Raw genomic sequence first — 23,666 nt, forward strand, 5'->3', positions numbered from 1 at the left:
AAATGTTCTAGAATAGTGGGGGTGATGGTTGCATGATCTTGTGGATATACTAAAAACTACTGAACTGTAAAAACTCCTTTAAAAAGGAGACTTTTATAGTACATGAGTTATTCAACAAAAATTAACAGGCTAATACAGAACCCATTCCAGGCTATCACCCAAGAGAAATGGGACAGGAGAAAACAGAGCCCGTGACACAATCCCTTTCAGCTTCATACAGGTAATGCATATTTATTGAAAATTTTCTTCACCGACAATGGTGAAATCAAGACCCCAAATTACAAAACATGATGGCAGTTGAGACTTATAAAAATAAAGCGAAGGTCTATGTTTCACAGATCTGTGCAATTGCCTTCAAATCTCAGTCTGTCCTTTCATCAAAAAGGAGCTCATGGAATCTGTTATTCCTCATGATGGAATAGTAAAAAACTGCATTCCATTGGCAAAAAAAATAGCTTTGTTTCCAAATAGCACAAGTCTTTAAAGTGACTTTTCCCAACAATAAATATAGAAAATAGCCATAATGCGCATATCTTAGCTTGGTCAGAGTTGTGTCGTTGTCTAACAGCATATCCTCCCTCTCGGGCTGGAGACCCCGGCCCGCCTTTGATGTCTTCCAAGTCTTTGGTGCAGCGGCTGGATGAAGTCCCCGTCCTGAGGGACCCTGGCCTGGGACACACGGAGAGGTACACGAGCCTCCGGCATCACAAGGGGAAGCCTGTGTAGAAGAGCCTCTAGGACGCTTGCAGCCAAGACTAAGGCCCTGTAAGCAGGCAGCCCCTCGAGAAACGTCCCAGCTCCGCCTGCCCACCAAGACTGCCAGGAAAGGCTCTCTCTGGCTCTCACAGTCAGTAGTCTGACGTCATCACACAGACGGGGTCTTTGGTGGGTGAACCTGCTGCATGAGCTGTGGGCGCTTCACCCTGGGTTTCCTCCGCTTCGGCCTGCTTTTGGCCTTGTTGATTTGTACCACAAAGAAAGCCAGGACCACCATGGCTCCCAGGAAGGCAAAGACGGGAATGGTCTGACCCACCTCCTGGTTGTAGCGGCCAGGCATGATCCCTGCAAGGGGACAGCAGTGAATGATCAGTAACACCACAGCCTCTTCTCCCACGAGAGGCAGGCTCATCAGGAACAAATGCTAACTAATTTCATTAGCTGGGCTTGCAGGGCAAACATAATTTTTAAACCTTAGCTAAAGTAACCCAGGGCATTAACAGAGAATGAATCAAAGCAACCTGCAGGTGCGTTCTCAGATTGGCAGCTTCTAAGTGTGGGTGTGGGTGTGCGTGTGCATGCCTATGTCTGGGGGGGCGGGTACGGTGAGGTCTGTGCTCACCTCAGACAAAGACCAGGACTGGCCTTTCTCCGGTCACAGGCACCCTACAGTAGGGCTGCCCAGAGCTGCTTTTTGTTCAAAAACAACAGAAGATGGATAAGTATGGATGCTGGGGAGGAGAGAGGGTGCTTCCTTCCTAGCTGAGTGGAAGGAAGAGAGAGGAGGCCAGGCAGGAAGTTAAGAATGGCTGGCTGTGCCCCAGCCTCCTGGGAAAGCCTTGCACAGATGTGACACGTGGTCAGAAACTAACAGTGGCCACTGGAGAACCCTTGCTTTACAGTCAAAATGACTCCGTAACTCAGGAATGCTGGGGTTCCAAATGACTGTCTTCTGTGCATCCCAGGACCTGCAGGCAAGGCCCTCGGAGGCTTGGCATCACCACACAAAGCTCCCAGGGTTGAAATGAATGGGCTGTGGTGCCCCTTTCAGATCCCCAGAATTTCTGGCCAATTATGGAACCAGAAGAAACCCCGCTTGGGAGATGTAAACCCTTTCCAGAGTGAGAGTGCCGCCTGCTCACTGCTGAGTGACTTGGTACCAACTGTCCCAGGTAAGGGAGAACCTGTCCCAGACAGACCAGTCAGGCCAAAGCCATTCTCTGTAGTGGGTACACTAGATGTCACTTAGGGTGAGGGGACAAAATCAGATCAGACCCAGTGAGGTCTGACCCAGGTGGGGTAGGGCAGAGAATTGGTGGAGACCTCTGGGCTGAGGGCTCAGGGGCCAGGGTGGCTATAGCTGCTGGCTTAGACAAAAAACCAGCTGATGACAGGCATCTCCTGCGGTATATTTTGTTTGTAGAACTTAAATAAGAATCTGCAAGTTACTCTGTTGGGAAAATTTAAAGTGTAATACTGAAGTGTATTAAAAGAAGTGTAATAAAAGAAATTCAAATCCGAAAATCCATGGTCGAGTTTTCCGAGAGAGAGGACAGTGTGCTGCTCTTAGGCCTGCTTATGGCCTTCCTGATTCATACCACCAGAGCTTTCAAGAAGGCAAAGATGGGAGCCATCCAGCCCACCGCGGGGAGGAAGAGCCTTTGAACCATTGCAGTGTGACTTAGCACAGTAAGGAAGCACCTGAGAACTGACCTCCAGGAATGTCCCAGGCACCACTTTCTCCGGGAGACAAGGGCCTCACTTGAGGGCGATTCGATCGAAAGTTGGGTAATACCACTTTGTCCAGGTCAATGGAGAGTAGCTTCTGATGTTTCCAAAGATTACTTCAGGAAAATGGATTAAAACAAAATAAAAATAAGCAACTGTACTACCCCAGGAAGCTTACCCAATACCTAAGAAACAGAAAATTATTTAAAGAGAAATTTGAAATGATGTCCATCTACATCAACCTCAATGCAACTGCATAACAGCTGTAGTGACAACTTCCAGGTTGAGACAGAAATGTCAAGATCAAGTCCACACCCATGAGGTTTTCATATCTGAGCAGGGAGCATTTCTGCTGGGTTTATAACACTGCAGCCTGGGGAATTCAGAGCACTGGGAGGGGAAGCACCATGTTAACCTCTGAAAGGTGCTCGCAGGCGGCAAGAGCTCAACCAGGGCTTTGTGGCCACAGGCAGGACTACAGGCACCTGGGGGTCTCTGCCAGAGACACTGGAGGCGGGAGCTATTTTCAAGTGAATGCAAACCAACAGCAAAGGTGGCTACACTGGTGCTGGAGCCAGACTCTGTCTCTCCTTTCAAGGGCACTATCATCAGGAGGGAGAATAAGGCAGACACAGGAACCCAGGAGTTGAGAGAGGCGAATGAGGAGAGCACCTGCCTGGCCCCTGGAGAACAGTGAGGGAAGGAAACACGGGCTGTGAAATGTGTTGGATTCGTTACCGCAGCGCTACTATTAATTCTGAGATCAGAAGGACGTGTTCAGGCCAATACAACTTAGACCTGAAGAACAGAGAGGCCGACATGCTGCCAAGAGCAGTGGAGAGCTGGGGAGGACACCCAGATATAAGAGCAGAGAGTGCAAACAAAAAAATGTGAAGACTGTTCTGGCCAATGTGAGGGACAGAATTAAATATGTTCGCGAATTATGAATTCCTGCTTTTCTGCTTCTTATTCATTCCCTTACTTCGGCCAAGTAAAAGCAAAGATGTTCAGTTCTATCAGCAATCAAGGTGAGGTCAGCAGGAAGCTGCAGACACTAGGTCTGTGGAGAGGATTTCTGTATAGGAAAGAGATAAACTACTATCGTGTACTTCCACCTGGGCGGCTGCCTGGAAAATGCCAATGAGTATTACAACCTTTCTACGTTGTGTGATTTAACTTTTCACTTCAGGCTCTATCAGTCTGAAAATTAAACTGACAGTGTTAAATTATAGAATCAATGACATTTAAGCTTTATGACTCTGTAGCTGAATATATATGGGACTGTATTTTAATTCTCATAGGTGACATCCTGTTCTGGAATTTAATTATCTGGTGATGGCACTTTATAGTTATGCAACTGTGGTAACAGTACATGACGGTACCATTGAGAATTTTACAGCGTTCTGATGCAGGGAGCTCCCAGTGGGTGTGACACTCATGTCACTGCTCTAAGAACCCCTATGCTCAGCAAAGACACTGAGAAAAAGAGCATATGTTTCAGAGATGGACCTGAAACGGGCACTCGGCACTGACGATGGACCCTGGGCCTTCCCAGGGCTCTGGGCAGCTGTCTGACATTATCCAACTCTCTTCAGAGACTCAATGCAGGTCTAGGTCTCTGAGGACTGAGACTAATATTCAACAAGACGTGAAATGTGAGCTAAAGGTGAAGCCTTATGAGTGTGTGTGGAAGGAATTCCTGAGCGCGACGGTGAAAACCACATTCTAGGAGCTGCACATTACCGGCACCCTTGGTGGGCCAGGTTGGCGCTGATGGACGGGCAGAGACCAAGGGTGCTGTTAACCGTTTCTGAGCCCTGCCCAGCATCATGAAGAATAAGTGGGTGCTGGGAACTTTAGCCGACGACGACTGTCCAATGAAGACGAACTGCTGATCACAGCTGGAATTAAAGTCTGGTCAGAAAGCTAGATGATGGTGCGTTATAAATAGATGACATGTAAAAATGGAATCTTTTCAGAATATTTTAAATGACGGGGTGCTAACTAAAATGGAAAAGTACTCAGTAATTACAGCTTCAGAAGGAAAACTGCTGATGGGAACACAAGATGATGATGCTATCATGCCACTGCTTTCTATGGAGCATGTTTAACAAGGACAGATGGTCAGTGAGTGCTGAACCCAGTGCTGCTGCTCCTGACAGCAGGAGAGCAGAGGCGGCTCCGAGGCCTTGTGCAGGCCTCCTCCTTTTGGTAGCTTGGAGCACAGATGGTGGTCCTCTGTCCCCTGCCACATGCCCCCTAGCCACACTGACATCTGTATACACTGAGACCCAAGCAAAGTGGGCAGCCTGGTGGGTGAGAGAAGGCAGAAGCCTTCCTAGAGGGAGAAGCTGCCTGAAGGCTGTAGGGGAGCTCCAGCCGCCAATGTGCGTGCGGTGTGCTGCCTGTCAGGGGAAGGCGGTTTCTCACAGCACCACTCAAAGGAGAGGGAGGGGGAGACTACCCCATGTCCTGTGCCCGGGACATGGGCCCCCTTTTCACTGTGCCAGGATCCTCAGTCAGGAAAATCCCCGTTCTCCTTGACAGAGCAGGATACTGTCCATGGATAACTCAAACTGGCTTCCGAAAAGAAATGACGCAAATTAGAAGGTCAAGTTCGATAGTAAGATAGAGAAGCAGGCAGATCAATGTCTGTGCATCACACACAGAAGTGTACCCACATGACCCTGTTGTGGTAGGAGGTCACCTGTACCAGGCACAGGAGAATGGCACAGACGCACATTCAGCCAAGCTACAACCAAAGACCGGATCTACCCCAAGCAGTCCCAGCCCCTTGGGCATGACAAAAGAAAGGACCCATCTGTATTTCAGAATCAACATTGCAAACAGGAAGGACTCAACCCCTGGATCCCAAACCCAGAGCTTCTGTTCAAGTTAAATCACTATTGGATTGCCAAAACCGGTTTGGCTCAGTGGATAGAGCGTCGGCTTGCAGACTGAAAGGTCCCAGGTTCGATTCCGGTCAAGGGCATGTACCTGGGTTGCGGGCACATCCCCAGTAGGAGATGTGCAGGAGGCAGCTGATCGATGTTTCTCTCTCATCGATGTTTCTAACTCTCTATTCCTCTACCTTCCTCTCTGTAAAAAATCAATAAAATATATTTAAAAAAAAAAATCACTATTGGATCACAGCTTTTAGAGCAAGAATCGACCAAACCTAAGGAAATGCTAATTACCCAAAGTACTTCTTTATGCAGAATACCACCAGAGAGCACAATTCTAAAGGTCACTAATTTAAATAACCACCACAAAGCAACAAGCTAGAAGATTTGACAAAAATGCCAGTAAAATTCCATTCTCTTATTTTAATAAAGGTAATGAATCACAAACGCTGCAGAAGGGGTGGAAAAGCACAGGAAGACACTAACCTGGGAGCCGTCTCATTTAAAGGCTGTGGCTTGGCCCACGACAGGTGTGGGCAGGCGGGCAGAGCCCGAGGCTCCGGGCCCCCCAAACGGGCCTCCAGGACCTTGGAATACCGGTGCAGGTGGTTCCCTGGGCAGCGTCAACCGACAGCAGGAACCGATCGATGTTATGAAAGTGCCAGGGGAAAAATGAAGCTTCATTACTTATCTGTCTGCTTTCCTGCCAACGTGCCCACTGTGTGCTCTGTTAACCTGTCTTCCAGGTGCTTCAGAAGTAAGACCTGACTGGGCCACCCAGTGATGTGTGCTCATTGCTGAAGGGGAGTAAACAGAACAGCTGTTCCCTTTAAAGTGGCCACGCGGTAGGCTTGCAGTGGCTGAGCAACCTTACTGACTGTAATTACATGTACCAGGCGAACTTGAGGAATCTAACTTACAGATACTCTTCATAGGAAATTCTTTCCCTTTTGAAGTATTTAATTTTCAGGCCAAAAAAATCTGCATCTTCAAAGTTCAAAACTACTTTTATCTGTGCTGTCCAATATTGTAGCTACTGGCTATATATGGCTATTGAGCAACTGAAATGGGATGTTACATATTTACATAATACTGTGGTGTACTAGACTTAAGTATTTTATTAAAGTGAATTTCACCTGTTTCCTTTTACCTTTTTAATGTGGCCACTGGGAAATTCAGAATTACGCCTGTGGCTCACACTGCACTTCTGTGGACAGCGCTGCGAGGATCACAACATTCGGGCCACGAGAGCATGCAGATCAGCCCTGCCTGCTGTACACCACGCGGGCGAGGCCGCAGGTCCCACAGAACCTTCTCTTCAGGCTCCACTGCATAACCACTGGTGGCCTCGAGCAGTTACTTGAATTCCCTCAGCTCCTGTTTCTTCATTGGTGAACTGGAAAGAATACTATCTATTTTCACAGGGTTCTGAGAGGACCCAGTGAGGGAATCTGTAAAGCACCCCAGGCCTGGTGCCTGCTACCTGGTGAGAGCTCAAAAACACTGGCTGTAGCCCGACTGGCGTGGCTCAGTGGTTGACCGTCAACCTACGAACCAGGAGGTCACAGTTTGATTCCTGGTTAGGACACAGGCCTGGGTTGCGGGCTCGATCCCCAGTGTGGGGCGTGTAGGAGGCAGCCGATCAATGATTCTCTCTCATCACTGGATTCTCTCTCTCTCTCTCTCCCCTCCCTTCCTCTCTGAAATCAATAAAAAACAAAACAACAACAACAACAAAATGTTGGCTGTTCCTCCCTGGGGAGGAGCCAGGATCTTGGTCTGCAAGAGTGGGAGATAAACATCCACTTGGAGCACTGTGAGGACCCAGGAGTGAGCATGGGAAAGCACATGGCACCTGAGGCCCTCAGTCCATGGCCATTCAGTTCACAGGAAAATGACCCTGTCCCCAGGTTAGAGCCACTGGCCCCTATTCTGTCCACAGTTGTTAAGAAAAACAACCAGAGGCACCCCTAACTGGCTCCATTTTCTGGCAGGCATGACTATTTCCTGAAACAGCCTGAGCCAAGCTTCACCCAATCCCCCCACACTGAGCACCTGTCAGCCCACTCACCTTCCATCCTCTCTGGAGGGATCGAGCCCGCCCCGCTGGGAGGGCGCTGCCGGTTCCCAGAATGACTGAGGCTGGGAGGTGTCACCCCATACGATGTGTACTGAAGGAGCGCATCCAGGAGCCAAAAGCAGTCTGTGGGTTCAACAAGCATGCTGCTTATGAATTAGTTTTTTTAAAAATGAATTTCTACAGGAAAATAAAAGCCCTCAAAATAAAGGGGTAGGGAACGAGAGGGGAGAAGATTAGATCAGAATAAACCCTATACTTGAGAAACGTGCATTCTCCATGGTCAGCGCCAGCCGCAGGGGACAGCAAGAAACACGACCTGGCCGTGGGCTTCATGAAGCCTGCCCCAGGGCTCAGGCAGGGCAGCAACAATGGGCACTGGCTGGACAAACTGTTAGAGCACCACTGGGCTCCGGGCCCTCACGACCAGGCAGAACACAGCTCACTCAGGGATGGCGAGACCACCTGACACCCACTGAGAGAAGAACCACCCAGAGTTTGGGCTCCAGGCAAGAAGAGAGGGGAGTAAGGTGCTGAAACTTCTGTCAATGCCTGAAGGCTGTCCTGGGGAAGGACCCTGATTGTGAGGGCAGAGCCGGGACCACAGGGACGTGGGTTTAGAGACTGCACTCTGAGTCAGTGGGCCCAAACCACCAAGTTTAAAAGCAGAAAATGCTCAGTGATCCTGGGAGATACCACAGGGAGTCTAGGTGCTGGGCTGTGACCCATACTTCCATCCCAGAGCCATGTGGATGGCCTCTTTCTATCCGGAGACTGAGATACCGCTGTTGCTATTCCTGGGATCACCACTTCCACACCGAACTCCCCACAGCGACCACTCCAAATCCCATCAACACCAGCCTGACCAGACGAGACTCCTGAGATGACCCACCCAGGAAGCCCTTCTCCCACTGCCAGCGCTTCTGGTGGAGTGCGCAAAGCCCCGAGGGCCCTCTACGCTCCCTTCTGAAGTTTAAAGACCAGGACAGTTCTCCCAGGCATTGAAAATTTTAATAAAGAGTCATACCAGGAGATTTCAGGTCTTAGAAAAGATCTCTGTGGAAATAAAACATTAATCTTCTTTTAACTGTGACTCTAATCTTCACTTTTGATTTTAACAAGACCAATCTGATTCTAAGGATTTACATAAAATGCTAAGAATTTAGTCAACTTCAATTTTAAGTCAGAGTAGAAGTGCACCGTACAACTCCACCTTCATGCCCTCGCGGCCTCATTCCTCCCGGCTAAGCCTGCTCACCGCTCACCAGTGTGACAGTGTAACTCCTCGCCCGCCCCTCCGCCCAGTTCTTCAGTTAGAAGATTAGGCTTTAACCCTGGTTTTGTCACCATCCCACCAGGCAAAAAGATATAACATATTCACCATTTCACATTCTCCTTTACAAAAAGAGAAAAATAAACTGTGTTCAAGCTCAAAACCCCCAAATTTGGAGGATGCATAGAGAGATGCTGAAAAAGAGGAGGGTCACTAAGGATTACTCCCTGCCTCTCTGCCCTCAAACCCCATCCCCACTAATGAACCCAATGCTCCTCACTGGTGAAGACGCATAACAGCCAAAATGACCTGGTCTCGAGGAGAACCAAGTGCTGGCCCTCCAGGAAAAGTGGGTCCGATCGGAGAGGGGCACCTGCATGGCAGTGCCATTAACGTACAGAGCCCAGAGGGGGAGCCGGCAGGGCAGACCAAGTAAGCCAACAAAGGGTCTCTCCACTGAACTCAGTGGTCTTGGCACCTGCTGGACCCAGGACAATGGACATGGAGGGGAAGGCAGTGGAGGCAGTAAATGAATGTCATTTTGCTTATTAAATGCACCCAGACTTATATACTTATTAAAATAGTCCAAGCAATCAAAGCAGCAGGAATTCCCCCAACCGCACCCGGCTCTCATGAGTAGGTTTCTGTTAATTTAGCAGCATCTCATCCGTGCTTTTCCAGGGACAAGGGGGAGAAAGGATTTGAATGTCAAAGTCATGAAGCACAATCCACTTTTCAGCCACACCACCAATTCTCACCCTTCTGTCGGTGACTGTCATCTAAGCAATTGGAGTCTCCGTACAAGACAATCCGGCCTCCGCCCTCAACTGGAATCTGATAAAGCCCCAAAATGGGGACGTTTTCAACAACTGCTGTTTCCTGTTTTAAAACCTCCAATCCTGCAACAACACAACAAAAACAGCAATGAAAAAATGTATTGAGGAATAAATTGTTTTCCAGTTGCCATTTAACTTGACATGTGACAAAGAAATCACTGCAAAACCCACTCTTCAATCACAGCAGTGCGAACTTACAGCATAGAAAAACAAGGCCTCAAGTGCTACTAATTTGGGTTTTAGCAAAATTCACTTATATGGGTATATATGCAGGATGTCCCCAAAAATGTATACACATTTTGAATAATTATTAATTCCAATGAGCTAAATCTGAAAAGAAACAAACATTGGAATTAATAATTATTCAAAGTGTGTATACATTTTTGGGGACACCCTATATATCCATATCCATCCTCTTTCATTTTCACTTGAAATGGTGGTAATAGTATTTGCAATTTGAAAGGTTTCACTTTTCCCTTTCTATATTAAAAGTACAAACTTTCGTCCTGTCTTATCATGCCGAAAGGCTTATGTCCTTGGACCACATCCACTCGGGGCAGCTGGCCAGGCGGTTATAGATACATCTACAGACATTGTCAGATACTGATATCCAGTTTCATGTCTTACTATTGAAAGCTAGGACAAACATAACTAATTAAAAAATATATGCCCACAATATTTTAAATTTAGATTTAAGATATTTGTTATATTAATCCATAAATACAAATGTTCTAAAGCAGAGAGCCTTCTTATCTCTGTTTGTGCCAAACAGATGGCACAATTTACAATGTTTAATGAATCAAAAAGTCAAAAATGCATAAAATGCCACAGGCAGCAACTGCCAGTGACATCATCGCATAATCTAGGAATCTCTAGCCCTGAAGCAAACACGTTCCCTAGCACTAGATGACGCACATCTTCATCAAAAGCCAGTATTTACCATGTTGGTAACATTGAAAATGTCTGTGGCTATAAAAGCGCAGCATTTCCTGCTCTATGTGTAATTCCCCTAGGAACTGAGTGGGAGACAGCAAGGTGTTCTTGGTGGAGAGGGAGACAGCACAGTACAACAGATGAGACGGGGGGTGCATACTGTGTGGCCTCTGGTTTTCACACAGTTTGTTTCTCACAATAAGGTCCTTTGTGATCCAGCATAACCCAGATATTCAAATTTCTTTTGTGTCCAAAAGATCATTCAACTTAAAGCCTGTGTGAAGATAAAAATCCCCTTAAAAAGAATTTCAAGGTAATTTTTATTTTCAGGCCACCAGAACCCCAAAATGAATGACTCCTCTCCCAACAAAACAAGGCACTAGCAGCGGCCAAAAGACCACTGCTGTCACCCCTGTTTGACCCCTACCAGAAATGGCATGGCTCTGTGAGAAGCTGATTTCAGAAAGAATCACTAACCCATGATAAATTGTGCCAAGTGACTGGGAGACATGATTATTTATGTGCTTAAAGTTAAAATATAACCCTATGAACACAGACCTATTGATTGATCTTGCCTGGATGAAGGGAAAAAGCCCTTCCAGGTAATACAAAAATGAACTTTACCTTGCAGTTGCAAATAAGATGAGTGAGAAATACTTCCTGCCTTCTCATCATTTTCAACTAATGAAACTGTTCCTAACTTACAATTACAAAAAATGGCAAACTTGACAATGAAGGGGTTTTCCATTCTGGAATTTAAAAAAATATCAACTTGCATAAGAAAATGAATCCTTCCTGTAAATTTCCAGAAGCCTGTCCTGTTGGGCACAGAAGAGTCTCAAACTCTTGGCCGAGGTGAGAGAGACGGGAGTGTGGGGCTGTAGGAAGGCTGCCCCACACCAGGGCAAGTGGATGGCTTCCCACCTTTGGGGAGATGAAGGCAGTCCAGGCTGCTCTGGCTCCTCTCTGCTCCGCAGGTATGCTCAGGACACTAACACAGTGTCTCAGATACTACAGTGAGGGAACTGCAGCATCTGCCTTCTGCAGTGATGCCTGGCTACAATTAAAGAAACAAAACTGAACACACACCCCCAACCCCTCGGCAATGGGCAAGGAGACACCTATTGATGGTGTTGCTCTTACATCAATCAGGGGCAAAGCAGACGTACAGTCCTTAGTTCATCCTTGCTTGATGTTTGTGTCGGTGGCCAGAGCTGTTTTATGCCTAAGGCACATAAAATTATAATTCCTAGGTCTTGGAAGGGAAAAGATCAGAAACACTGGTATCATAATAAGAACTTATTTATATTAACTGAGACTTAGGAGGGGGATGTAGTTTTAAAGTTTGTGGAGATGTTGTGATTATTCTAGTAACTTCTAGATAACAGTATATCGGTAATTCTAACACAACTCCATTAAGAGTGAAGATATCACCTAATAGCTTTTGTGGACATGAACATATGTCATTCTACACATAAAACTGGATGCTATGAGAATAATAAATGGGTCACAATTGGTGTTCAGAAAATTGGGTGGGGGTCTAGTATGGTAATATTGGAATTATTTCAGAGGGCAGTTACTGTGAATCATGTATTCTCAGGAGCCAGAATGTGTTCACATCCTGAGTCTCTGCCATTTAACTCTCACTGTGGCCTTAGATGCATTTACCGTCTGTTCTCGCCTGAAAAGTGAGTTTTAATGATAGTGCATATGAGTTGTTGGAAAAAAATAAAACATGAGAAGCACATAAAATGGGGCCTGGCACAGTGTAGCTAATATACATGAGCATTTATCTTTTTCTGGATTCAGGAAACAAACAAACAAACAAACAAACAAATAAAACTGAAAAGGAAGACCTTTTTCTCCTTCAAATTCTTAAGGGAATTGTAAGAGAAGACCCTGTAATTAATATTCTTTACCTTCACACAGTTAAAAACATCAAAACATCGTCAACATTTTTCTAAATTTCAGTAATCTGGCAATCATGGGAACAGAACACTTTATAAATTGTAACACAAATTTTAAGCAACTTTAAAGGTAGTTTTAAAGAATATCTACAAATATTCAACAGCCCCTCTCCTATGGGAAATTCAATTTATTTTGTAGTGGTCAGTATACACATATATCCAAATAATCAGCAAGAGGCTATCTTATCATATCTTTGCATCTCCCAGAGCCACTACCCAGAAGTAGTTACCACACAAAATGATAAATTATAAAAACAAAACAAAACTGCTAATGGGTATGTGGATTTCTTTTCGGGGTGATGAAAATATTCTGGAAGTAGATAGTGGTGATGAATGCACAACTGTGTGAATACACTAAAAATCACTGGACTGCACACTTTAAAAGGGTTAAGTTATATGCAATAAAACTGTTAATTAAAATAAAAAGAGAAAGAAGGAAACAAAAGAGCATGTGAACAGCATTCCTTACCTTGGTCTTTAAAAGTGTGTGTTATCACTATGCCATCTTCTGGAAATTTAGCGATGCTGCACCCTGATGCATAATACACTAGAAAACAGTTGTTCAAAGTTATGAGAACACAGAAACATGGAACATTTTATCAACAGCTATTCATTTACCTAAAATGCATTCTTTAGACATTATATGTTTTCTAAAATTGTTTTTAATCTTAGGAGAGGAGCTGCTATTATTGCCTGGTCATATTTAAACTAAAAGGAATGACCTTAAAATTGAACTGAAAAACAAAATACTATTAATATAAAGTTTCTGAATAGATTTCAGAAGTCAGAGTTGTCATAGGCTATCTCTCCTTCTCCCTTCTTCTCTCTGAAATAAATAAAAAACTTAAAAAAAAGAAAAGATAATGTTCTAGAAACTAGCTCCCAAAACTAATCTATGGGGAAATGTCTTTGAAAATGAGATTTGCAAAGTTATGTCATAAACAGAATCGTATAAATAATCAGGAACCTATGAGGTATTCCCTATTTGGGAAAATACAGGATATAGAGCATCTTACAGGCGGCACTAAAACTAGAGATGCTTGCATAAAATATTTTCATGTTGAACATTTGGGCAGAACTAGAGTAGCTAACACCCTGCTTTCCAGATGTCCTCTGGGAAGACACTGAAGCATTCTCTCCACACAGCCTCCCTGCTTCAGGAACCACACCACCTCTCTAAAACGTAGGCTCTCCTGGAATAATGTGCCCTATGAAAACACAAACACAGAACCTTACTGTCATGGCTCGCCAGGGTAAAATCCCCTTCGTACAGGCCATCGCTGAACCCCATATTCCAGACAGACAGAAGTTCATTCAGAGCTGGGATGTTGGCTCCCCCAGTGTCCGGCATCCACCACTGCCTGTGAAAGGACAAGGAGGCGCCAAGAAGGAAGGAACTGAAACACTGTACACACTTACTCTCCTCACAACAAAACTGAACTTGCCAGATCCAGCCCAGCCCCATGAGGCTGCAGCTGAAACTATGCTGGGTGTGAGCAATACTATTACATAAATGCTCCAGCCAGTGTGCAGAGGACATTTACTTCATAAAATGCAGTCCACATGACATAAAGGCACTGCACATAAAGCCCAGACCTTGAGGGGTTTGTGAAGGAAAAGAGATGAGAAGCTTATTAAGTTCATCACAGACTGAAGAAAAAATTCAAACTTTATTACAGGAATGACATATTCATAATACTTTGGGAATCTTTGATTAATAACTAACTTACAAGGTGTTTTAAAATAATAGGTGCTTTGGTGCATTTAAATTCGTACAGATTCAGTACCAGAGCAATAGAAGAATGAAAAAGAACTAAACAGAAATTTAAAGCTCAAGTATCTACGATCAACAAGGAACAACGAAGCCTTTAAATTAGTACCTGGAATCAATGAGCATTTTACTGACTTTACAAGCAGCTTTCAGGAACATCGCTACTATGTGAAGAGAAAGCTTTTCTCTAACCAACTGTCTGAACCTGCCTCTGACATCTGAAAAGACCACGAATGGGCCAAAAGGCACTTTAAGTATTTGCTAAGTAGAACTTAATTCCCCAAAAGTAAAATTTCTTATCCAAATAGAACTCATATCAGTACCTCGTGTTTTCATCATAAAACTTGACTTTTCTCATAACAGACGTGTTGTACCAATCACTGAAGACAATGATCGAAAGGCCATTGTCCACGTCCCGCCGCAGTTTGGCAACCTCCTCGGGGAAGTACTCCTCTTCACTGTCCACCATGAGCAAAGTTCCTGAGGGACAAAATGCCAAGCTCTGAGAAATTTCACCTCTGGACGACAGGATGTCACTGTTTCAGAAACAGTAGTTTACTGGCATCCATGCCGCAAGTTACTGGCTTCTAACGTTTTGGTTTGCAGCCCCGAACCACTTTGGAAGAGGGCGAAAAAGAAAGGATCGCGGCCCTGCGGTACACAGACACCAGCTAGCAGTGGCCTGTTTCATCTGTGACGTCCAACACAAAGGTATTTCCCTTACTGCAGAGGAAGCCAAATACAGTGCTAGAGCTTCTTTTAATTAAAAAATAAATAAAATAATAAAAGTACATTCTGACAGCATCACATTTTAGCTGAACGTGACCACCATCACCACTAAGTAGGAATGTGCACCGCTCTGCTTGGTGCCTCCACTGGGACCAGGAGACCCCACACATGCTCCCTTTGCTGGCCTCTCATTGAAACCATAATTTGCCTTTCAAACGTTTCACAAACACCCCACAGAGAGGAAAGAACACCTGGCTAAGCACCCCGTTGTTGCTCACCATATTGGTTAGCGTCAAAGCACGTGAAGGGGGAGCCGAGGACTTCAACAAAGTAGCCCATGCTTCTCAAGTGTTGGTACATGTCCCTGAAATTGGTGTGGATGTGGTCGCCATTCCTGAAAAACAGCAAGCCCCAGCACTAAAATGATCACTCTCTCCTTGTCATAAAGGTAGCCACAGGTTAACTCCTGAACCCCACTGCCTCTGCAGGAGCACAGCTCCATCCCCAGCAGAATAGGAAATCGTGCTCAAGGCACAGGCATAAAGGGATTAAACAACAAGAAGAAATGCACTGCCCAGCTGGCGTAGCGCAGAGGTTGAGCATCAACCCAGGAACCAAGAGGCTGCTGGTTTGATTCCCAGTCAGGGCACGTGCCCAGGTTGGGGGCTTGATCCCCTCTGGAGGATGTGTAGGAGGCAGCCGATTGATGACGTTTCTCTCTCATCATTGATGTTCCCAACTCTCTCTCCCTCTCCCTTCCTCTCTAAAATCAATAAAAGTATATTTAAAAAGAAATGCACTGAGGTATCACTTTAGCTGTGGCATACATGTGAATGGTCAGCAACCACCAGCATTTGACAAATTCGGCATGGGAACGCAGACATGCTGGGCCACGCCACACAGGGCAAATGAACTAAGACGGTGACAAACAGTTAATCTTACATCACTACTACTGCTTACCTTTCCATCCTTCATCCTCCTCGATGTGCTCATTTTCCTACTGTGTACTCCGTCAGCCGCCTACCCAGATGCCCCAAGAAACACCCAGGGTCATTCTACCTCCCACCCTCCCACCGCACAGCCTGAGTCTGCCTCCTCAGCAGGGCGGAACCCATGCGTTCCTCTCCAGGCCCATGGCCACTGCCCTGGTCTGTCAACTTCTCCTCATTTCTTTCTACTTGCCTCTGGTCTGAGCCCCTCCAATCTACCTTCCAGAGACATCTTTATAAAGAGCAGCACTGACCTTATGTGGGAACCATGACCGGTCCCCGGATTGTCAGGCCAATGGGAGCAGAGGCCTGTTCTCAGTACACCAGAATGGCCAAAGGCTGCTCTGGGCGAGTGCCTAACTGGGATGTTGAAGGGCTCTGAGCCTGAGAATCCTAATCAGGCCAAGATACCACGAGCAGGTGCAAGGACACATGGTACACTGTGCCCTTCAGTAGCCATATGATTAATGTAACTATTTGCATGAAGCCTTCTTTGTCTAAATAGTGTAAAAGTAGGTTACCGACCAGCTAGTTGGCTGAAGTATGTGAAGAAGTCTGCTACAGAGAGCAGCTGGGCAGGGGAGACGGAAGCTGCTGAGCCAGAGAGCTTAGGTACCGCTACGATGCAAGGCAGTGGAGTCTAGGGCATCATGCGGCTGCTCAGATGCTAGCTGTGGGTACAGAGAGTGATGCTACTTTATAGAAAAGATATGTATCAATCAGCCGGTGTCCGGCTGCCTTTTGCATAGACTTTGCTATGAGGACTGTCTTGTCTGATGGCTATGTGGCCATTGGCTCCTGCAATAAAGACTCATTCTTATACACTCACAACTTCTCAGGGCTTCTCTGTATGCCCCACACTGGGACTTGACCTGTCTCTCTGACACTTGGCAAGCAGAGGTAAAGAAGGAACTTGAACTAAGTTCCCAACAGTTAGCACAGTGGGCAGGGTTCAAGGAAGAACCAGCCTGGCATAGTTGGGAAGAATTTAGAAGAATACATGGAACTCAAAGTCACTCGGAGCTCGTGCAGGGCTCTGGCTATGCTCTGATACCTTGTAAGTGTCTTCCTCAAATCTTTCAATCATTGTTGCTCACCATTTTCAGGGTCAGCCCAGCTATCCCGGAGGGGCTGTGAGGGAGCACGGCCTGGAGGCCTGAGGAGGACACATCAGGAAGTCTGGCACCTGAAGAAGTATGAATAGGCAGCTATGGGAGTTTTAAGCAAACCGTGATAAATTTATGTTTTTAGGTGACCAGGGCTGCTGAGTGGGATTTAAGGGAGCAAGAATGGTAGCAGTCACTCCTCAGGAGGTGATGGATGCTGTCCAGGCGAGACGATGGCCTGAACAAGAGTGGGAGCAGAGGTGGCGGCCAGACAGGGCAGGAGCCAGGGCATGTCTGGAAAGAGGACTAACAGGATTTGCTGAATGATTCAACAGAAGGGGAAGAGAGCAATTAAGGATGAGTTCAAGGTTTTTTACTGCACAGCTGTGCAGGTCTGAAGGGAGATTCACAGGATGCTCTAAAGTCTGAGGGTCAAGGAAGTCAGGCTCAGAGGAGTGACGTCTGCTTCCTGCAGGGACAGCGACCTCTAGTCCTGCTGGGGAAGGGCTGGGGGGTGATGAGGGTCGCGTCTGGTGGCTGCTTACCAGTCCAAAGGGTCATTCTTCATTCTCAGATTATCCCTGGGGAAGTAGCCGGGTGGATAGCGGAGGTTGTGGTACTGGTCCCAGAGAACTCTCTTGCTTCGAGGAGGAGCAGGAATTATCTTCACCTTAATTGGGAGCTTCACTGTTGAAGTCTGTTCTGCACCATTTTTTGACTGAAAAAAATAAATTTAAAGTGCCCCTTTTGCTCAGAAGAAACTTTCAGGTTTGGGGGTTTATTTAACAAGTAGATTCTATTTATCATTTTAACCCTAACAATTTGAATACAAGAATTTCCAATAACAAATGTAGAAAGGAACCTTCATGTATCACAATTAATTCAAGACCTTGAGTTTGAGACTTAAAATTTAAATCACCTTGTTTCTGAAGCTACACAGGATTAACCCTACATTCCCTTTCAGAGAACACACATTTTCTATAATCATTCTGAGCTTGAAATTTGGCATGAAATAGTCCTATCTGCTGTTGCCCAGCAACAGAACTGAAGGCACCATCACTCATTATTGAGCACTGCGGTACAGGCCCTGGAATCACTGATCATGGCCTTCAAGCCTAATCACACCAACTGTGCTTCCAATCTGAGCCCATCGGCACTGAGCCTGCGCCCCCTTCCTGGCAGGCGAAGGTGAAAGGTTAAGAAACACAAGCCCCTCTCTGCACGCACTTACTTCCACCTCTGCTGGGGAAGCTACGGTGATCATGACGTGCCCCTGCGCAATGCCTTCCCAGGACGCCGCTTTCTTGGTGACAGAAATGGAAATAGCCAGGTAGCCTGACCAAGGCCATAACACCGAAGAGTAAGAGAAAGCCACTTCGATGTTGTCTCCATTCTGTGGTAAATAGGGCTGCCAGTCAGGCTGCAGGAGAAAAACAAGTCAAGGCTAAGGTGAAGTGCTCAATTCCTAAGTTATCTACAGCAGTTTTTGAGAAATGCTTCATATTTTAAATAAGGCAAATGACATTTGTGTACAGACACTAAGCAACGTGTACCGAAGTCGCCCATGGGCTGCCTAGAACATCGTCCACGAGACATGAATAGAACCCATTATTTCTGACAGCCTCCAATTTTAAAGAGAATTTTCCCCCAACCTTAAAAAAAATAAGGGACACATATTTCTATTAGATAAAAGTTGACGTACAGATGTAGTGAATTTAAATAAATTAAAACTCTCAGGTTGGAGGTTAGACCCTCATTAGTTGTATGCTTAAAGAATCACATCAGCCCTAGCTGGTTTAGCTCAGTGGATAGAGCGTCAGCCTCCGGACTGAAGGGTCCCGGGTTCAATTCCGGTCAAGGGCACATGCCCGGGTAGCAGACTTGATCCCCAGTAGGGGATGGGCAGGAGACAGCCAATCAATGATTCTCTCTCATCATTGATGTTTCTTTCTCTCCCTCTCCCTTCCTCTCTGAAATCAATAAAAAAAACACGTATTTTTAAAAAAGAATCACATTAAAGGAACCAAATAATAAAATGACATAGATGCAAACTGTCCCCAAATTCTGAAGCCAATGATTGGGGAAGTGGAAGTTTATGGGACACCCAGAGGAAGAGCTGGCTTGCTGTCAGAATGTCTGCCCCTTTAGTCTTTTCCAGGTATGAGGAAAGTGAAAAGGGAAGCATGATAGAGACCATCTGGAAGAAAGATAAATGAGCTCTAACATTCTAATATTTCAAAATTTCAAACTAACCTAAATTACTCACTTCCCTCACAAGCCAGATAGTAACAATACTCCCCAAATGAGTCAGCATATTAAAAAAAAGATCTGAAAAAGGAGAAAAATATTTATAGGGTACAGCATGCAAATAGTGAGGAAGGAAAGGAATTTTTAATAAATGCTTTTGAGATGACTGGTTAGCAATTGAGAAAATATTTAATTTTCATCTACCTCTTCTATCACATATCAAATTAACACAGATTTAAAAGCTACATATTTGCCCTAACCGGTTTGGCTCAGTGGACAGAGCATCGGCCTGTGGACTGAAGGGTCCCAGGTTCGGTTCCGGTCAAGGGCATGTACCTTGGTTGCGAGCACATCCCCAGTGGGGAGTGTGCAGGAGGTCGCTGATCGATGTTTCTCTCTCATTGATGTTTCTAACTCTCTATCCCTCTCCCTTCCTCTCTGTAAAAAATCAATAAAATATATTAAAAAAATAATAAAAAAATAAAAGCTACACATTTAACAAGCATTAAAGTCAGTAGAAAACAAAATTAAAATTTTTAATTATATCTGTGGAGACATGTTTCTAATGTTTGAAACAAAATAACAAAAGATCAAAATTCAACTGCATGGAAATGTGAAACATTTACAAAACTTTCATCCCAAAATAAAAACCACCACTCACATTAAAAAGAAAATTTAAACAATAATTCGTGTAACTTTTTGCATAAAATACAACAGTGGTTAATTTCTCTATGATATGAAGGTCTTCTTGCTCAAATGGATAGGGAAAACCTAAATTCCAGTACAAAAATGGGCCAAAGCAATAAAAAAGCTAATTCGCACAAGAAAAAATAGAATTAGCATTTTCCAGGTTTATTACCTGGAGATATTCACCTCACAAATTTAAAGTTAAAAGATGAACCACCTAGAAACAAACCAAATGTCCATTAAACAAAATGAGATCCATCCATACAATGGACTATTATTCAGCCATAAAAAGGAGTGATGCATTGATACATGCTGCCACACCAATGAACCTTAAAGGCATCATGCCAGGTGAAAGACCAGTCACAAAAGACCACATACTGTCAGATGCCATTTAAATAAACTATCTAGAATAGGTAAACCCAAAGAGACAGAAAGGGTATTAGTGGTTGCCAGGGGCCAGAGGGAAGGAGAATGGGGAGTTACTGTAAATAGATGTTTCTTTTTGGGGTGATGAAATGTTTTAGAATTATATAGTAGTGATAACTGCATTACTACTTGTGAATACACTAAAAACTGAATTGCGCAATTTAAAAGGGTAAATTTTATACTATGCAAATTTTATCTCATTTAAAAAAAATCTCATGGAATTTAAAAAAAGTACCACCCGCTCTGACTGGTTTGGCTCAGTGGATAGAGCGTCGGCCTGTGGACTGAAAGGGTCCCAGGTTCGATTCTGGTCAAGGGCATGTACCTTGGTTGTGGGCACATCTCCAGTAGGGGGTGTGCAGGAGGCAGCTGATTGATATTTCTCTCTCATCGATGTTTCTGACTATCTCTCTCCCTTCCTTTCTGTAAGAAATCAATAAAATATATTAAAAAAAAAAAAAAAAGTACCACCCAGTGTGGACATGGTGGAGACAGCGCCCTCTACAGTCTGAGATGATGTAACTCCTCTTGGAAAGAATTCGGTAGTATGTACCAAGAGCCATAATAACGCCCATGCCCAGGGAGTTTACATTAAGGAAATAATTCAGAAGAAAGGGAAATCACATATACAAAGACATTCAATGAAATGCTTATATTGGAAAACCACCTATTTTTTTGTTCATGCAAGGGGAAATAGTAAGCAAATTATGACTTCATAGTTCTATGTAGTATTAAACAGCCACTATAAAGTACATGGGTACCTATATGCATTTTTTAATGTTTTCAACATAATGAAAACTGAAAAAAAAGGACTAAATTTTTGCCAAGTGCACAATGATAACAAAAAATATGTATTTCAGATAAGAGCTGGAAAAGAGTATTAAAAAAAAAAAAAATAGTGGCTATGACCACTACGCTGTGCACCTGAAACTAATACAAAATAATACTGAATGTAAATGGTAATTGAAAAACAAATAAACCAGCTGGTATGAAATATTTTTAAAAATGCCTATGTTACTGTGCTGGGGCTGAAAGTTATTTATCTGTTCTCTTTCCCTATCCTTTACTGTTGTGATAATGTTTATGCAGTAAGTATAAAAAATGATAAAAACAAAATTCAAAAAAGACCATACTTTCTAGACCTTAATTAAGGCCCATTCGTGCTCATTCTCACAAGTGAGCCTTTAATTATAGGTGGGAAATAATAAAGATAAAGGATCATATGTCGATTCAGAAGCTAAACTTAAGATGCCAAAGTAAAAAAATAGCGAATGGGTTTTACTAATTTATCCCTGACTTGTGTATAGAAGACTTAGGGGAAATAAATTACTGCTTCCAATGCCCTGGCCCTCGACAGGAGGAGAGAACCTTTCCTGTTTTATTTTCAGGAGAAAACGCTAAAGCACAAAGGTCTGGGCCAGGTCCAAGCTCACTACAAGCCAGAGAGCAATTTCACCTTGTCTACAATTCTTCCTGTGACACCCATGCCATTGAGGATCGTGACATTGACGATGGTCGGCATTCCTCCATAGTAGATGGGCTGGGAGCAGTAGGGCCACATGTAGGGACACTCAGTGAGATCAATGTAGCTGGGGCTCAAGCTGAAACAAAGAATACGGTATTAGAGTAGGGCATGTTAGAAAACAACACTGAAGCGACACACTGTGTAGGAAGAGGCGACAAGGCCCTTAGAAAGGCCTCAGCAGGCATCTGGGAACTTGGCTTTGAAATGCTCCCTGCACTGAGCAGGCCTCTGGGCCAGCTTGCCCAGACTGTCTGCACAAACAACGGATGGAGCAGAACACTTTCTTCCTTCTGCAAGTCTGGAACTTCAGTGGCAGTGGCTGTGGTTGGCAGCCCCGGTGAATGCGTTGGACTCAGATTCTCACATCACTGGGGCAAAGATGAACTTTTAAATAAATGCAGCTGTGACAAATGGGTGGTCACTTGGCAAAAGATAAAATTAGATTCATACCTCACACCACACGCAAGAATAAACACCAATGGATCACACCACACACAATGGATCAGGGAGTCTCAAGTAAATAAAAGAAAGCAAACAAGTATTAAAAGAAAACCTGGGTGAATTCTCTTTCATCCCAGTGCAGAAAAAGGCTTCCTGTGACTCAAAATCCAAGGACAACAACAACAGACTAATAAAGTTGGCTATTTAAAAAAATAAAACTGCCTGGCAAAACACTTCACACAAAATCAAAAGACAATCGACAAACTGTAAAACATCTGCAAATATATATCACCAACAAATGGTTACTAACCTTAATGTATAAAAACCCCATAACAACTGAGGGATAAAACCTCCCAAAAAAAGGGGGAAAGTGAACACATACTTAACAAGAAAAATATAAATATGGCTGTTAACTATAGACAAAAGAGTTCAAATTCACTCATAATTAGAGAAGACATGGAAATTACAACAATATTGAGAGATCATTTCTCACTGATCAGGTTGGCAGAAAGTAACCAGCATGACACAACATGTGCTGCAGAGGCTCTGGGGAAACAGGCGCTCATGCCTCGCTGTGGAATACACACAGACACAACCCTCTGGAGGGGAATGAGTGACACCTCACAAAGCTCCTTGACCCAGCAATCCCACTTGCAGGCATTTTCTCCGAAAACACAACCTTCAACAAAGCTAAAATACTAGACACAAGGTAATTCAAAGCAATAATTTGTAACTGCAAAATACTGGGAACAATTTAAATGCCCACATATAAATAAGTGGGTGAATAAACAATGGTATATCCACACTGTGCAGCTGTAAAAAGACAATCTCTATAAATTAATACAGAGCGATTTCCAGGCGCTGTTAAGCGACAAAAACAAAGTGCAAAAGAATATTTGTAGTAATGCTCTCCTTCCTGTAAGAAAGGGTGGGAAAAAGTAGGTTTATAGTTGTGAGTGTGCAAAACAGTCTATTCCTACATTATTTATTAACTAGAGGCCCAGTGCATGAAATTCGTGCATGGGGTTGGGGGTGGGAGTTGTCCCCTCAGCCCAGTCTGCACCCTCTATAATCCGGGACCCCTCAGGGGACATCCCTCTCACAATCCTGGACCGCTGGCTCCTAATTGCTCACCTGACTGTTGGCTTGGTTGCCCCTAACTGCCCCCACTTTTGGCCTGATCTCCCCTCACTGCCTCTGCATGCCGGCCTGATCACCCTTAACCCCTCTGCCTGCCTGCTTAATTGCCCCTAACCCCTCTGTCTGCCTGCCTGATCACCCCTAACCCCTCTGCCTGCCTGCCTGAATGCC

At 44.6% G+C, this 23,666-nt stretch overlaps 1 protein-coding gene across 1 annotated transcript in view; it reads right to left on the bottom strand.

Moving 5' to 3' along the window:
- Positions 1-215: 215 nt before the first annotated feature.
- Positions 216-23,666, bottom strand: part of MBTPS1 (membrane bound transcription factor peptidase, site 1) — a 55,898-nt gene continuing 32,447 nt past the window's right edge. Inside the window, exons 12-23 of the mRNA XM_081108117.1 lie at positions 21,846-21,990; positions 18,261-18,449; positions 17,575-17,747; positions 15,213-15,328; positions 14,529-14,685; positions 13,671-13,795; positions 12,904-12,981; positions 9,457-9,597; positions 7,420-7,551; positions 5,835-5,961; positions 2,431-2,561; positions 216-1,062 (exon numbers count right to left, since the gene is read on the bottom strand). Coding sequence (XP_080964243.1) covers positions 866-1,062; positions 2,431-2,561; positions 5,835-5,961; positions 7,420-7,551; positions 9,457-9,597; positions 12,904-12,981; positions 13,671-13,795; positions 14,529-14,685; positions 15,213-15,328; positions 17,575-17,747; positions 18,261-18,449; positions 21,846-21,990 — 1,711 coding nt within the window. The 3' untranslated portion in view covers positions 216-865. The remainder of the gene's footprint in view (positions 1,063-2,430; positions 2,562-5,834; positions 5,962-7,419; positions 7,552-9,456; positions 9,598-12,903; positions 12,982-13,670; positions 13,796-14,528; positions 14,686-15,212; positions 15,329-17,574; positions 17,748-18,260; positions 18,450-21,845; positions 21,991-23,666) is intronic.

This window comes from Myotis nattereri, assembly GCF_964212035.1.
Source record: "Myotis nattereri genome assembly, chromosome: 15".
Classification (NCBI taxonomy): Eukaryota; Metazoa; Chordata; class Mammalia; order Chiroptera; family Vespertilionidae; genus Myotis; species Myotis nattereri.